This window comes from Rhinoderma darwinii, chromosome 11, assembly GCF_050947455.1.
Source record: "Rhinoderma darwinii isolate aRhiDar2 chromosome 11, aRhiDar2.hap1, whole genome shotgun sequence".
In the NCBI taxonomy this organism is placed as follows: domain Eukaryota; kingdom Metazoa; phylum Chordata; class Amphibia; order Anura; family Rhinodermatidae; genus Rhinoderma; species Rhinoderma darwinii.
Genome location: NC_134697.1, coordinates 50,309,849 through 50,326,908, shown reverse-complemented (window position 1 = coordinate 50,326,908; position 17,060 = coordinate 50,309,849). Strand labels below are relative to the sequence as shown.

Sequence of the window (17,060 nt, the reverse complement as noted above, 5' to 3'; positions counted from 1 at the left end):
AACAGAGATGCAATTGAGGTCTAGACTTTCAGGTTTAATTCAAGGGGTTGAACAAAAATATCCTGTGAAACGTTTAGGAATTGCAACCATTTTTCTACACAGCCTCCTCATTTCAGGGGCTCAAAAGTAATTGGACAAATTGCCATTACCATAAATAAAATGTTTTTTTTAAATACTTTGTAGAGAATCCTTTGCAGGCAATTACTGCCTGAAGTCTGGAACCCATGGACATCACCATACGCTGGGTTTACTCCTTTGTGATGCTTTGCCCGGCCTTTACTGCAGCTGTCTTCAGTTGTTGCTTGTTTCTGGGTCTTTCTGCCTTAAGTTTTGTCTTAAGCAAGTGAAATGCAGCTCGATCGGGTTGAGATCTGGTGATTGACTTGGCCATTGCAGAATATTCCACTTCTTTGCCTTAAAAACTCCTGGGTTGCTTAAGCAGTATGTTTTGGGTCATTGTCCATCTGTACTGTGAAGCGACGTCCAATCAACCTTGCTTCATTTGGTTGAATCTGAGCAGAAAGTAAATCCCCGAACACTTCAGAATTCATCCGGCTGCTTCTGTCTTCAGTCACATCAGCAATAAAAACTAGTGACCAAGTGTCTTTGGCAGCCATGCATGCCCATGCCATCACACTGCCCCCACCATGCCATCACACTGCCTCCATGTTTTACAGAGGATGTGGTGAGCTTAGGATCAGGAGCCATTCCAAGCCTTCTCCATACTTTCTTCCTTCCATCATTCTGTTACAGGTTGATCTTCGTTTCATCTGGCCAAAGAATGTGGCTTGTAACATCCACAGCCGTGCACAGTCATTCTTACCTGCCCCCTGGCGGTCACGGCCACGTGGTGACGGGCGAAATCTCCCTACCCAAAGACGCAGGCACTCACTTCTGCATCACTGCACTGGTTCTCGTAGGGTGCGCGTTCGCTTCCGGCCTCATAGGGCCAGTGCACACACGAGTAAGATCTGTTATTAGCCCATGATCACCCTGGACTTTAAAAAGGGCTATGCCCTTTCACTCATTGCCTGAGCGTTGTTGTGTTTACCCATGTTAGTCTTAGCAAATGGTCCCTTAGTGTTATCCTGTTCCCGTGCCCTGCTACCTGTATCCCGTGCTATATGTGTTCCTGTGCCTTAACCTGTTGGGAGTCGTGTTGTGTCACCGGTCACGCCTGCTGATATACACATCTGGTGTCTACAAATTCATCTGTGCCAAGCCTCCATTACGGTCTGGACTATTTAAAGGTACTATTGTACTAGGACTGTTTGGAGAGCTGTTACTCCGCTACAGCAATGCAGCCTAGTGGGTTCACATACCCACAGATCTTGACACTGCTCCAGAACTGGGCTGGCTTCTTTAGATGTTGTCTGGCATTTCTATTTTTGAGGCCAATTAACTGTTTGCACCTTGTGGTGAACCCTCTGTATATGCGCTCATGAAGTCTTCTCTTTATGATAGACTTAGATACTGATAAACCTACTTCCAGGAGAGTGTTCTTCACTTGGGGAGATGTTGTGATATTTTTCTTCACCATAGTTAACTGCACTAGCACTTTATAAAGAATTTCTCCTGACTATTTCAATGTTATACTTACATTTGGTATTTCCTTTATCAATTGACCTCTTATACTTTAAAGGGGAATTTTTGTATTGAAAGTCATTATGGGATCAGATTTTTGGACAGCATTGTTATTACTCATTTTCTATTGAATAGGGAGAAAAAAGCCACGGCGCCACTAGGTGTGGATCAAGGAAATTGGAGGTGAGATAGGGAAGGGGATATATATTCTCACCGTGAGGTTGGAGGAGTTCAGCACTGGATTCCACGGGGTAGCTGCTGCCAGATCCGGGCCGGTCACCAGGGTGACCGCTTGGGTACGAGAGAGTGCAAATAAAACAAGCGGATCTATATCGGCGCTGCTGATTGATGTGGACGAGATAAATGCCCGAAGCCAAGTTTTAAGTTTGAATAAACTCTTTTATTCGCAACGCGTTTCAGCGCCGAACTGGCGCTTTCATCAGGCATAGGGATACAGAAAACAAGACACAAGTTTATATAGGGCCAGTTCAGATTAAACAATTAGGTAAAAAACCGCGAAAACATATCGGAGGGTCAAAGTTCACATTGAGCGGTCTGATATATTATAAATAAACGAAAGTTTTAATACATAAGTAAAAGGGTATAATTAATAAGGGACTATACGTCCTATCGGGAGATGATAATGGAACGTAGTAAACTAAAACTAAGTGCAGTGTATAAAAGACAGTTTGTCATTCAAAATTTTAAAACAATAATTAAGAGTGGGTGAAAAATGATTTTATTGATGCATTCGTGAATGAAGGATATGTCTGGGGAGTAGTATAGTATGTCAGTTGAAATGTTTACATGTTGCCACGGAGACCAGATGTGTTACGGAAGCCGAGGTGCACCATACCGGATGGAACGCATGGTGAACCGCATAGGGTGGAACGCATGATGAACCGCATTACGTCAGGGGTCGTGGATTTGCTCGGACAGGAACGGGACCTGAGAACGACTGTTCCAAAAAAGAAGAAAAGAAGTATAGAAGTATGGGGATCGAGGGAAGGGTGAGTGAGGATGGATTAGTAGATGTAAACTAGGGCCATGATATGGCCCATGTGCTAATTTGTCACCTGTCGGTGTTTACTTATATAGAACACTGGGCAGTTTTTATGGAATAAGGACAGTAGTGCGGTAGTCTATGCCAATATTCAAACAACAAAAATATGGCACATTACGCTTTTATTTATTTGAAAAGGAATAAATAAATAAACAAACGCGAATATGCGATGGGTGATACAAAATAAAGGATGATAATAATAATACACGGAAAACTGTTTGGAGATGAGGTGTGACGGGGTACTGCAACTAATTTATTTAATTAATTTAAGGAAGGTATATGATTTCATAAGGTGTTTCAATGATGATTTATTAAGCAGCTAGTGAATTAATTAGTCCAAAGAGGACTCTGCGATGTCGTTTAAACCAAGAGGATGTAGTGTGTTCATTTTAAAGATCCAGTAGTTTTCCCTTTGTTTCAGCTTGCTAAATCTGTTTGGGACATCAATGTTAATGTGTTCTATTGGTGTGATTTTGATTTTGTTAAATTGGCAGTCATGTTTTTGGAGAAAATGTCGGGAAATGCTGTGTTTAAGGTAACCAGTGTTCACATTGAACCGATGGCTGTTAACCCTGGTTCTTAGACATTGGGTTGTTCTTCCAATATACTGCAGTTGGCACGGGCACTCTAATAGATAAATGATGTATGAGCTGCCACAGTTAAGAAAAGTTTGTATAGTGAAGGATTCTTTGGTAACTGTGGAAGTATAGTTATATTTTTTATGGCTGATGGAGTTGCAGCACAGGCAGCGTGAGTGTCCACATTTATGTGACCCTTTTATATCAGAAAGAAAGTTAGTATGTGGTATAAGATGCTTCCTTACTCTGCTGGGAGCCAGAATATTTTTTAAGGTCAGGGATCGTCTGAAGGTAATATTCGGTTTGCATGATAATGTATCTTTTAGGTATGGGTCGCTTTTAAGGATGTGCCAATGTTTGGACAGAATATTCCTAATTGTTTTATTGCCTCTATTGTAAGTAGTGATGAAGTTAAGATTAGAGCTATTAGTGCTTAATTTGGAATTCTTAATAGAGGGGTTCAGACATGACACTTGAGTAAGTTCTGAAGCTTTGGATCGTGCACCTTTTATAAGGTTAGTTGGGAAACCTTTGTCTCTGAATCTTTTTTCGAGGATTGAGCATTCTTTGTTAAAATCTTTGTCAGTACTGCAATTTTTTCTAATCCTCCTGAATTGACCAAAAGGTATGTTTTTCAACCAGGGGCGGTGGTGGGCGCTTCTGAAGTCAATATAACTGTTAACGTCAACTTGTTTGAAGTGTGTTCTCGTTGTAAATTTATTATTGACGTTATCGTAATTGATCGTGAGATCCAAAAAGTCTATAGATGTGGGGGAGAAGGTGTATGTAAATGTTAGATCGTAATTATTTTTGTTAAGGTTTTCGATGAAGCGCATAGCTTCCTCCTCAGTGCCTTTCCAAATTAGAAACAGGTCATCGATGTAGCGTTTGTATAATAGTATGTTACTTTTATAGGGGTGTTCGCCATAGATGTATGTTTTTTCAAACGACCCCATGTACAGGTTTGCATAGGATGGTGCAAAACGGCTTCCCATTGCACACCCTTTTATTTGATGGTAGAATTTATTGTCAAAACTGAAGATGTTGTGTTTAAGAATAAAGTCAATGCAGTTTGTTAGAAAATCAACCTGGGGTTTGGAGATGGTGTTAATTAGGGAAAGAAATGAATGGGCTACCTTGTGGTGAACCCTCTGTATATGCGCTCATGAAGTCTTCTCTTTATGATAGACTTAGATACTGATAAACCTACTTCCAGGAGAGTGTTCTTCACTTGGGGAGATGTTGTGATATTTTTCTTCACCATAGTTAACTGCACTAGCACTTTATAAAGAATTTCTCCTGACTATTTCAATGTTATACTTACATTTGGTATTTCCTTTATCAATTGACCTCTTATACTTTAAAGGGGAATTTTTGTATTGAAAGTCATTATGGGATCAGATTTTTGGACAGCATTGTTATTACTCATTTTCTATTCGAAATATTAGTAATCGTTCCTAACCTTTTTACTAGGGTCTTGTCCTTTCATTAATTCTTTTTTAATTGTTTGTTAATATATGTTAATAAAATATTTATTTTACATATACCTTTGGCTACAAACTCTTTTTTCTGTGTTGTTGATATATATTTTGGAGTTGCCTATCTGATAATTTATGGGGGGACCTTTCTTGCTCTGAAACGTACCTAGCCCGCAGTACCTATGCTACTGGAGTACATTTATTGATTATAACTGTAAATTTGCACAGAATAAAAATTTCAGCTCCCAGTAAAGCCTGAACAATGGTTAGGATATGCTGGAGTTGCTGTTTTACAAAAATGAACGATACACCCATCATCTCGCTGCAGATCATACAGTGACTACAGTACTGATCAGTCACAGGCAGAATAAACGTTTACATTTAGTGACTCTCAGATGACGTCTTCTGAGATTGGAGATTGGACCCATTTCTGCAGAGTTTGCCACTCAGATGTCATCGGAAGCTCACTTCTCCAAAATTTCCACACCTATCAACGAAGATAAAATTCTCATGGTGCCACATTCTATGCTCCTCAATATAATGGTATCATACACTATGCCCCTGAATATAATAGTGCTACACACTGTGCTCCTGAATATAATTGTACCATATACCGTGCCCCTTGAATAAAATTGTGTAAACCACTGTAAAGTAATGCACCACACACAATTCCCCCTGTAGATAGTGGCCCCTGTAGTCTACAGGCTGTAAACAGTGCTCCCTGTAGATGGGGGGCCCCCCATCTACAGGGGACTATATAGGGGGTGCTAATACTGCCCCCTGTAAAAGAAAAAAAAAAAAGAAAAAACACATTATATGCTTCTCTCTCCCTGGTCTTGCAACATCCCCCAGCGACGCCATCCTGCATCCAGCAGTACGACACAGCAGCGCGATGGCGTCATCGCGCCGACTGCATCATCGCTAAACCAACCGAATAGCGAGGCATCCTGTGCCTCTCCAGGGCAGCGCTATGCAAATCATTTGTATCCGCGTCCTAAAGATCCTGTGATCAAGAACCCACTGGTCACTCTGGCTGAGCTCCAAAAGATCTTGTGAGCAGAAACTTCCAGAAGGTCAACAACCACTACACCAATCTGGGCTTTACGGCAGAGTGGCCAGAAAGAAGCCGCTCATTCTGTAAAAAACACATAAAAGCCCGTCCGGAATTTGCAAAAAAGCACCTAAAAGGACTCTCAGACTATGAGAAACAAGATTCTTTGGTCTGATGGAACAAAGATTAAACTTTTTGGCCTCAATTCTAAGAATCATATCTGGAGGAAACCAGATACAGCTCATCCCCTGCCCAAAACTATCCCGACAGTGAAGTATGGTGGTGGCAGCATCATGCTGTGGGGGTGTTTCTCAGCTGCTGGGACAGGGAGACGGGTCAGGGTTAAGGGAAAGAGGATTGGAGCAAAGTACAGAGATATTCTTAATGAAAACCTGATCCAGAGTGCTCTGGACCTCAAATTGAGCCGAAGGTTTACCTTCAAACAAGACAATGGCCCTAAGCACACAGCCAAGACAAGACAGGAGTGGCTTATGGACAACTCTCTGAATGTTCTTGAGTGGCCCAGCTAGAGCCCTGACTTCAACCCAATCGAACATCTTTGGAGAGACCTGCAAATGGCTGTCCGACGGTTCACACCCAACCAGACAGTGCTTGAGAAGATCTGCAGAGAGGAATGGCAGAAAATCCCCAAATTCAGGTGTGCAAACCTTGTGGTATCATACCAAAGAAGACTGTAGGCTGTTATTACTGCCAAAGGTGCTTCAACAAAGTACTGAGTAAAGGGTCTGAATACTTAAGTCAATACAATATTTTAGTTTTTACTTTTCAATAAATTAGCAAAGATTACTAACATTCTGTTTTCACTTAGTCATTATGGGTATGGAGTGCAGAATGATGGGGAAAAACTTGAATTTCTTTTTATTTTAGCACAAGGCCTCAACATAACGTAATGTGAAAAAATGTAAGGGGTCTGAAGACTTGCCGAATGGATTGTATGTCATCTAAGCCGTTAGCAAGACGGGTGGGCCCTGTGCCATCCCATTGCCCCCTCCACGACACGACCGCTGGGTGCCAATTGTTGACTACGCTATTGCTTCCGGCAAAACGACGGGTCCGGTGCACAACAGAGAAACAGAAACCATGGGCACCGGATCCGTGACAATTGAAATCCCTGGTTTCCGTCTGTGTCAGTTTGTGTCTGTTCAGGGTCCCGTTCTGACGGAAAGCTCCGCCGGAACGTCAGAACGGGACCCAAACACAGATGTGAACAGAGCCTTATTCAAACAATCAAAATCATAGCATTGGTAGCGAAAGCAGCCATGTTGGAAATGTTTTCTCTACAGATGGTTGTAATCATTTAATCATGGCAGGTGAATGAAAAACTGCAGATCGTATTAGGTGTTTAATCCAAGCAGTCCCATCATATCAATTTAAGAGTAGCCAAATCGTTCTGATCCCAGCAAATAAATTCTGCATGTACACGGCTGAATGTTCTAAAATAAATGAATTAAATAAGTGAAGTTGGAGAAGAGAAAAGTTGATACTACTACTATAGCCAGATTTATAGGGAGAATGCTATATAAACCAATTATGTGTCATTGAACACTGGACGATTATTAAAGAAGCACTCCATGTTTTACTTTTATTTCCCCCTCCATTTGTACATTGGTGTTTCAGTGGAGTGCTGTGTGCAGAAATAGTTACCGATCCCTACATCAAGTCGTTTTCGGGTCCAGCACCGCCCACGTGATCTTCACTCTGACCTGTCTGGAATAACTGTGCTTTTCAGAAAACCGAAACTCAGGTTCTCAATACATTCCTAGGGGAGCCAGAACGAGGCTCCCATAGGAATGCATTGAGAGCCCGAGTTCATGTGTTATGCAATGTATTGTCCCTTATGGATATCTCCAAATGCGACATTTGAATGTTGCGATTATCCATGAGGGAGCAGTTGGTAAGTCTATTTCATAAGTCTAATAACTTTTTCCATACTAAATAATGAAATATACTTTGCTGAACATGGAAAACTTCTTTAAAAATGGCATTTCTATACACAATACACTTCTAACTGTCCAACTCTTTTACAGTACTTTCATCACACCATGGCACAAAGATGTACAAGTGATAGAGGCAGCAGGCCAAGCGATTTCACTATAAGTGCTATGTACCTTTGCAGAGGAGGGGGCCTTAACCCTACAGTTGCTACATCTAATGAGTCAGCCCCACTCTTACATGGACAGCTTATAACCGGAGCGTCTTATATAAGGTATCGTTACAATGTATCATCTTTGTGTCACAGTCACAAAGATTATTCTATCCAGTGTAAAAAAAGACAGAGTATAAGAAAGATATATAAACCCACCCAAGAAATATCTACTGGAGGATTTCCCAAAAAAGTGGCACCTGAGCAATCATGTGACCTATTCAAGGGGTTGGGTCATGTTGGTGACATCATTTATAGCCTATATTTTTTGCGGATCCGTAAATACAAATGCACTACAGACCGTCTTTTCGGACAACGTGCCAGATATGTGGATGACTAAGGATCCGTATTTGTGGACAGTAATAAACACTATGGTCGTGTTCATGAGGCCCAAGTACGGAAGTTGGGGTTTGGGATTTTTGCTATCATATCTGCCCTCTAGGTACGAGCATATGCTGGACAGCTGTAAAGATCTATTGGGTGGATGAACTGCAGGAAATTCTGTTTCAAGATGTCCAATGCTCCAGACATCACAGTCCAGCATCACAATCGGGTGGAATTTTGCAGTGCAGAGGAAAAGATCATTTTTGGATCAGATTTTGTTTTACCTCCTAACTTTTTGATAAGCAAAAAGGGGTTTGCCTGCTTTAGATAAAAAAAAATACTAAATAAAAGGGTAAATTTATAGGTGAAGGTTTTGTCACAATTATGACAAAATCGCGGCCCAAAAAAAAATGCAGTAGCCCAAACTGGCAACAAAATCTCAGCTGTTTTGCACCATTGTAAAAAACAAACAAACAACAAAACAAACAATCCTTTGTGTTGTATAAATACATACATTGGTGCACTCAGCCTGCATTTTGTATAAAGTGTTCTCTCTTACTTTTACACGTTTAGCACATTTTCTATTTTAGTAATACTGCACAATAAAGTTGCAGTCCAATTGCCCCAATTAAGCACAGAAAAAGCATGAAACAGCTGTCAGCTCATTTGGTTATTTGGCAGTTAATATTGTTTTCAATGAACAATTAAAGATACAAATGTTTCATTTTCTACAAGAGTGCTTCTAAAATTAGCTATTTTTGGATGGTTATGATATTTAAATTAGCACTGGAAAGGGAGGGCAGTGTGAATAAAATCCAAACCCTGTATATGTTCTCAATATCCTATTCAACCACAGCTACGTATGTAGTCCAGGTATATGGAAATATGCCAAGATTTCACTGTGCTGCATGACCACCCAGGGTTCACAACAGCAGAATTACAATAAAATTGCCGAAGTAAGCAACAAATCACGAGCTGGCACCACTGTCTTCTGCATATTATGTGTAATATAGATTATGTATAATAGTCAGAATTTAAACAAGGTCTTATTTCCGCATAACTACAAAAGGAAAAAGTAGGCTATAAAAGCCTCCAACGAAAAATGTCTGCCATTCAGGAGGCCTGGATGTGGTTTACTCATGGTCCATTCACTATGAATAACCTGGTCTGAAGGAAAGGTTAAGGATTCTTGTTACAGAAGAAATCAGACACAGAAACACAAGAATTACATACATACCGCAGGTTAAATTTAAAGGATTCTATAACAACTAAAACTTACAATGAAAGTAGAAAAAACAGAACTCCTGGAGAATTGGCTACAAATGCAAGTATCCTCCAGTTCCTGATGTAGTAGCCTAGTAAAGCATAAAGTGCTATGCCAACAGCAAAGGTTAGGTTAGTTAAAGAACCTAAAAATGAGAGACAAGCATGAGCGTAAGTAAACTTGTATAACAGTAGCTACTGATGGATGTAATACTTGTGTATAGCAACAAAGCCAATATAATGATATACACAGATTGGTACTAAATCACCATGGGAAACAAGGTATTGTACAGTAATTAAAAGTAAACAGTAAGGGCATGCCCACACGTGGCGGATTTCCTCCGCAACAATGCCGCACAGAATCTGCCTTGCAGATTCTGCGGCGGATCTGCCCAAAATGTGCAGTAAATTGATGTGGACTAGCTGCTGCGGACTGCGGTAAAAGTGCTTCCCTTCTCTCTATCAGTGCAGGATAGAGAGAAGGGACAGCACTTTCCCTAGTGAAAGTAAAAGAATTTCATACTTACCGGCCGTTGTCTTGGTGACGCGTCCCTCTTTCGGCATCCAGCTCGACCTCCCTGGATGACGCGGCAGTCCATGTGACCGCTGCAGCCTGTGATTGGCTGCAGCCGTCACTTAGACTGAAACGTCATCCTGGGAAGCCGGACTGGAGACAGAAGCAGGGAGTTCTCGGTAAGTATGAACTTCAATTTTTTTTACAGGTTGCTGTATATTGGGATCGGTAGTCACTATCCAGGGTGCAGAAACAGTTACTGCCGATCGCTTAACTCTTTCAGCACCCTGGACAGTTACTATTTACTGACGTCGCCTAGAAACGCTCCCGTAATTACGGGAGCCCCATTGACTTCCTCAGTCTGGCTGTAGACCTAGAAATACATAGGTCCAGCCAGAATGAAGAAATGTCATGTCAAAAAAGCAAGACGCATCCGCAGCACACATAACATGTGCATGACAGCTGCGGACTTCATTGCGGAATTTAGAATCTCCATTGAAGTCAATGGAGAACTTCCGCCACTGGTCCGCAACATCCATTGTATGCTGCGGACACCAAATTCCGCACCGCAGCAGAATTTTCAGCCTCGTCTAAACGAAGCCTACTAAAAAGAAGTGGAAGGCAATGGAGAAACGGCTCAAGCTGCGGATTAACGCTGCGGAGTGTCCGCAGCGGAATTCAAGAGCAATTCCGCCACGTGTGGCTTTGCCCTAACTGTCCCACTACATTAGGGAGTTTCAGCTAAGTAGATGAGAATGTGTCTGACAACAAGGTTGCAGACTGTTTCTAATAGCAACCAGAAGAAATGTCAAAGCAGCTAGGAAGTATACTACAGCTTTCCATGTTGATTAGGTGTTTTAATATTGTATTTCAGGCTTATGAAAAATTACTATTCGGGCCTGTTCACACGGAGTTTTTTGACACGTTTTTTGACGCGGAAAACGCGTCGGAAAACGCACCAAAAACGACCCAAAATGACTCCCATTGATTTCAATGGGAGACGGAGGCGTTTTTTTACCGCGAGTAAAAAAAACGCCTCGCGGCAAAAAGAAGGGACATGCCCCTTCTTGATGCGGTTTCCGCGTCCAAAACCGCATTGAAATCAATGGGGACACGTCAAAAAACACCTCGAACTAGTGAGGTGTTTTCTGACGAGTATATTGCCGAGTGTTTTGGAGGAGTTTTTTGCAGGAGTCGTCGCCTGCTGCTAGTCCAGCCCAGAAAGGGGCTGTCATTTCCTGTCTGCTCGTGGAGGCTGAAAACCATCGTGGACAGAACTCCCCTGAGGGATACAGAAAACCGAAGTCCTGCATCCAAATCGAATACAAGTAAGTGCAATTGCTCCTATGTTCCATACATGCTATACATGTATGGAGCTGTGCATTTTTTTTTTTAGAATTTTTTTTGCAAATTTTTTTTTTTGCAAATTTTTTTTTACAATTTTTTTTTTTAAAATTTTGTTATGCAGTTGTTCATGTATGTCATCTGGTTTTTTTTTATTTTTTTTACATTTCAGGAACAGAAATGACGACTGCAGAGGTGTACCACCGAATGGACATTGATGTTGGAAAATTGATTCAAGAAGTAAGTATACTTTTTTTTTTTAATGTGGGCCTGTTCACATCAGCGTGGTTTCCGCTGAGGGGTTCCGTCGGTGCTTTCAGTCAGGGGAACCCCTCAACGGAAAGGCAAGTGTGAAGTAAGTTCCGTTTGCATCACCATTCATTTCAATGGTGACAGATCCGTTGCTAATGGTTTCTGTTTGTCCCCGTTGTGCAAAGGGTTCTGTCGTTTTACGGAATGAATGGCGCAGTCAACTAATACATCAAAGACGACAAAACCCTGTCACAACGGTGGCAGATGGAAACTATTTAAGTAGGTTAGGCTTTGTTGACATCTGCGTTGGGGGTCCCGTTCTGAAGTTCCATCGGAGCTTTCCGTCTGAATTGGACCCTGAGCAGACACAAACTGAAACCAGAGGTTTTCGTCTCCATCGCTATAGATTTTAATGGTGATGGAGCCGCTGACCGTGGTTTACGTTTGTCTCTTGTGTGGACTAGATCCGTCTTTTTGCCGGAAGCAATAGCGTAGTATATAGTTATCCGGCCCTTATCCAGTGTGAACATATGTTTTTTCTGTATTTTATTCAACGTGTGGATGACATTTTTTAAAATCTCATCCACTCTGCTTGTACTGTACGCTGCATATTTTCCGCTAGGAAATGCAGGGCAAGGTTTAGTAGAGTAATTTTAAGTGACCTTTCTATTGTAATTTATTACAGGTACAGACACATCCCAATCTATGGGACAAAGGCGCAACTGGGTACAGTGACCGTTATGCTCGCGGAGACAGCTGGCTGAACATATGCAAGGCCCTGTACCCGGCCTGGAATAGCCTTTCTGCCTCTCAACAAAGGCGTATTGGTGAGTATGTCACTTTTTTCATTCCATTCATTTTAATTTAAAAATCTTTATCAACATGTTTGTTTTTTAGTATTTTAAAAAGTAACTTAGTTTTGAATTTGCAGAGGAGGATGTGAAAAAGAGGTGGAAGAGCGTGCGGGACCGCTTCCTGAAGATGGTGCGAAAGACCGAGAGGAGTGGAGGCTCTCCATCTAAAAGAGTCAAGGTCCCTCACCATGATGAGCTGCTGTTCATCTTGCCTAGCAGGGGACAACGGCCGTAAGTATTGATGCCCACTGGCGTAGCTATAGGGGTCGCTGCGGTGGCAATTGCGACCGGGCCCCGAAGCCAGGGGCGCCCATAGCCCCCCGCACCACATCAATAAAAAGTTACTATAGTAACTCGGTCCGCGGGCCCCTGTTACTATAGTAACAGACTGTACTTACCTTCCTGGTTCCGGATCGCAGCGGAGTTCCTGATGTCAAGCGCTGTGCGCAGCGCATGACGTCACAGCGATACAGCATCAAGACGACAGAACTCCCGCCGCGGCTGAAGAGGAAGGTAAGGTTAGCCATGACTGGCGGGGTCCGATTCCCGGCACCCGCCAATCAGCTGTTTTGAAGGGGCTGCAGCACTCGTACGAGAGCTGCTTCACCTTCATTTCGGTCACACTGTGAATCGGTGTCGGCGATTCACAGTGTGAGCGAGTACTGAAATGAAGGTGAAGCTGGTTCAAAACAGCTGATTGGCGGGTCCCGGGAGACGGACCCTGACACATCAGCTATTGATGGCCTATCCTGAGGATAGGCCATCAATGTTTAGGGACTGCACAACCCCTTTAAGCCTACGATGTAGCAGGCTCAGAGGGCCCATGAGACAGGGACACAGATTGTGTGATCCTGTCTGCTGGGCCCCGTATCTAAGCCAATCACATGGTAGGCTTAGATACATGGCCCATGCGTGATCCTATCTGCTGGGCCCTGTATCTAAGCCAATCACATGGTAGGCTTAGATACAGGGCCCATGTGTGATCCAGTCTGATGGGCCCTGTATATAAGCCTACCACACTGTAGGCTTAGATACAGGGCCCCAGCACACAGTAATCTTATACTGTATAAGATTACTGTCTGCTTGACCCTGTATCTAAGCCTACCTTGTGGTAGGCTTAGATACAGGGTCCCACAGACAGTATCACACATGGGCCCTGTATCGAAGCCCAACATGTGTGACTAATAGGTTTTTTTGTTTGCTTTCTTACAGGTTCGGTCGTTGGACTACGTCGGATTCCAGGACTACTTCCATGACGTTTTTTTATTTTATTTTTTATTATCAATAAAATGGTTAATGAGGGCTGTGTGTGTTTTTTTTTTCTTTCAATAAAATATTTTTTCTATGTCTTTGTGTTTTTTATTTTAAACTTTATTACTACCGCCTTAGTAATGGCCGCCGGCTGATTGACAGCGTCCATTACTAAGGCGGGGGCTTAGTGTTAGCCGGTGCAGAGGCTAACACTAACCCCCTTTATTACCCCGGTACCCACCGCCACCAGGGGTGCTGGGAAGAGCCGGGCACGATCCAGTACTTGACGATCTGTAGTGATGGTCGGCCACTGGGGTGGCCGCAGGCTGGTATTATCAGGAGGGGAAAGGCCAAAAACAGTGGCCCTTGCCACCCTGGTGATGCTAGGCTGCTGCTGCTTTATTGTATCTGGCTGGTTATGAAAACTGGGGGGGACCCCACGTCATTTAAAAAAAATAAACTAAAAAACAATTGGAAAGAACGATGTCGGGTCCCCCCCTATTTTCATATCCAGCCAGATTCAACACAGCAGCAGCAGGCAGCATTACCAGGGTGGTAGGTGCCACTGTTTTGGCCTTCCCCAGCCTAATACTACCAGCCTGCGGCCACCACGGTGCCTGCCCGTCACTACAGATGGTCGGGTACTGGTTCGTACCTGGCTCTTCCCAGTACCCCTGGTGGCGGTGGGTACCGGGGTAATAATGGGGGTTAGTGTAGCCTCTGCACCGGCTAACATTAAGCCCCGCCTTAGTAATGGAGGTTGTCAATCAGCCAGCGGCCATTACTAAGGCGGTGATAATAAAGTTTAAAAAAATACAAGCACATAGAAAAAATATTTTATTGAAATAAAAAAACACAACCCTCATTAACCATTTTATTGCGAATAAAAAAACGCCATCATTGAAGTCTTCGAATCCGACGTAGTCCAACAACCGAACCTGTAAAAAAACACAAACACACAAAAAGAATCCGTAACACATAAATAAGCCAAATTATTATTCTTACCTTTCCTGGGTCCAGCGCTGGAGATGCAATATCAGCGAGCTGGACCCTATAGCTAATCCGATCATGTGTGATAATGTCTGCTGAGCCAATGTATTTAATCCTATTCATAGTTTATAGGGTCGTAGTGCTATAGATATGCTATGCTGTCTCCTATACACACATTTTTTTTTGGGGGCGGACACATATGTATTGGGGCTATTTGCCCTGACATTTTAAGCCCTTAGTGACGCCCCTGGCTGCTACTGCTGCATTGTTGGGTCACTTAGGAGACCCAGCGATCCAGCTGAAAGCTGCGGACCGTTGGCCAGGAGAAGTTTGCGAGGGGGGGCCCAATAAGAACTTTTGCATCGCGGCCCATGAGTCTTTAGCTACGCCCCTGTTGATGCCTATGTTTGAATTTTAAAAAGGAGTTTTCCTACGTCCTTAATGTATTTTTTTCCACAGAACTGAAGGAAACTATCAAGAGGATGAGGGCCCTGCCACCCAAGATGAACAGCAGCAGATGGAGAGGGAACCCACTCCTTCTACTTCGACCCATTATGAAGCGGAGGGGGAAGAAGAGCTGACGGGATGCTTGTTGGCCACTGAAATGTCACTGGGGGAGGAGACACCCGTCTCCTCACCAGTGCCACTTCAACATGACAGTGCCCCCCCTGTGGCCACCCAGGTCAGTGATCCCGCCCCCCCTACCGGCACCTCTTCCACGCGGGGGCGTAGAAGGACCCCCCGGGTAACGGACAGGCAACTACAGGTGGAGACTGAGACCTTGTCATTTATACAGAGGGTGGGCACAGATGACCGATTTGACCTTTTTGGTCACGCATTGGCATCTTCCTGCCGCCAGTTGCCAACGGAAAGGCAAGATGATTTTATATGTTTCAGTTTCGGCGCGGTGGCAGACTTTCATCACACCCTTGCCCTGCCAGCAGTGGGTGAACTTCTCACCCATTTCCGACAGGCTTTAGGTCCCCGTCGTGGTCAATTTTCTGGCGCGGCCTCCACCACCACCCAGAGACAAACTTTAGGCAATCCTGCCCCTTACCCCGCTCCTTATTTGCCCACTGCTGGAACACAATTTGTGCAATCTTTTCTCCCGTGCCCCCCTACCAGCAGTGGGCCACAGCCTACTGCCTCAACACCCTCCACGTTACCATAACTTTTATTGATTGCGCTGTGGGTGGAGGTGAACAACTTGTTTTCCTATATGTTGTATAGTATTGTTTGTTGTGTAATTTACAGATATGTTGTAAAACTGTTAATGTTATAATTTAATAAATAATGTATTTAACATTTATTTGCATTGTGTGTGTGTGTGTATTTTTTACTGTTAGGGCCTGTTCACATTAGCGTTGCCTTTCCGTTCTGGGGTTCCGTCAGAGATTTACGTCTGGTGAAGCCATGATATCAATGGTGACTGAAACATTGCAAATGGTTTCCCTTCGTCACCATTCTGGCATGCTGCCGGTTTAACGACAGAATCAATAGCGCAGTCGACTGGTGAATGGTGACGAATGGAAAACATTAGCACTCACACGGAAAGCCAATGCTGATGTGAACAGGACCTTAATTTTATTGGACTTAAGTCAGGGCTTGTTCACATCAGTGTTGGATTTCCGTTCAGGGGTTCCGTCGGAGGTTTCCGTCGGGTGAACCCCTCAACCTAAAGTCAAACTGAAACCTTAGCGCTATTGATTCTGTCAAAAAACAGAAACCGGACGTAACGGTGACAAACGGAAACCATTAGCAATGCTTCCGTCACCATTTATATCAATGGAAGAGGTTCCCCGTTGACTTTCCATTGAGGGGTTCCACGACAGAAACCTCCGATGGAACCCCTGAATGCAAAGCCAACGCTGATGTCAACAGACCCTCGGGCTTTGTTCACATCTGCGCCAGGTGTCCGTTGCGACGCACTATGTCGAAACAGATCCGTGACTGACACAAACGGAAAATACAGTTTTCCGTTTCCATCACCATTGGTGTCAATTCCTGATGCAGAAAGTGGACTGAATTTGAATGTTGTTTCAGCAGTGGAAAGTCTGTTACTTTCACCAAAATTGCTCAAGAAAATACATTACGTGTGGACAAGACCTTACACATTCTAAGTAGAAAAAAAAGCCAACACAACTTTTGCAACTTTAAAAATTTATTAAAGACATACAATGTCTTTCAAAACAAAATTTCATTTTCAACATAAATCCATTAGCGGAAATCTGATAACAGGATTGTGGATCAAACAAGTTGGATGGGACCCACGAGGAGAAACATCAGTCCTGGAATGGCTGCTGTTCACTGAGGCATGCAAATTGCCGAGGCACGGCACCTTCGGGACTCA

At 43.2% G+C, this 17,060-nt stretch overlaps 1 protein-coding gene across 3 annotated transcripts in view; it reads right to left on the bottom strand.

Annotated features, from left to right (window-relative positions):
- The window catches only part of LOC142663116 (solute carrier family 22 member 15-like), a 164,581-nt gene that overhangs the window by 116,327 nt on the left and 31,194 nt on the right, over positions 1–17,060 (bottom strand). For all 3 annotated transcript variants that reach the window (XR_012851044.1, XM_075841420.1, XM_075841421.1), the window contains exon 5: positions 9,522–9,651. Coding sequence is in view for 2 of the 3 variants with exons in the window: in XM_075841420.1 (XP_075697535.1) it covers positions 9,522–9,651 (130 nt within the window). In the remaining variant the exon portion in view is untranslated. The remainder of the gene's footprint in view (positions 1–9,521; positions 9,652–17,060) is intronic.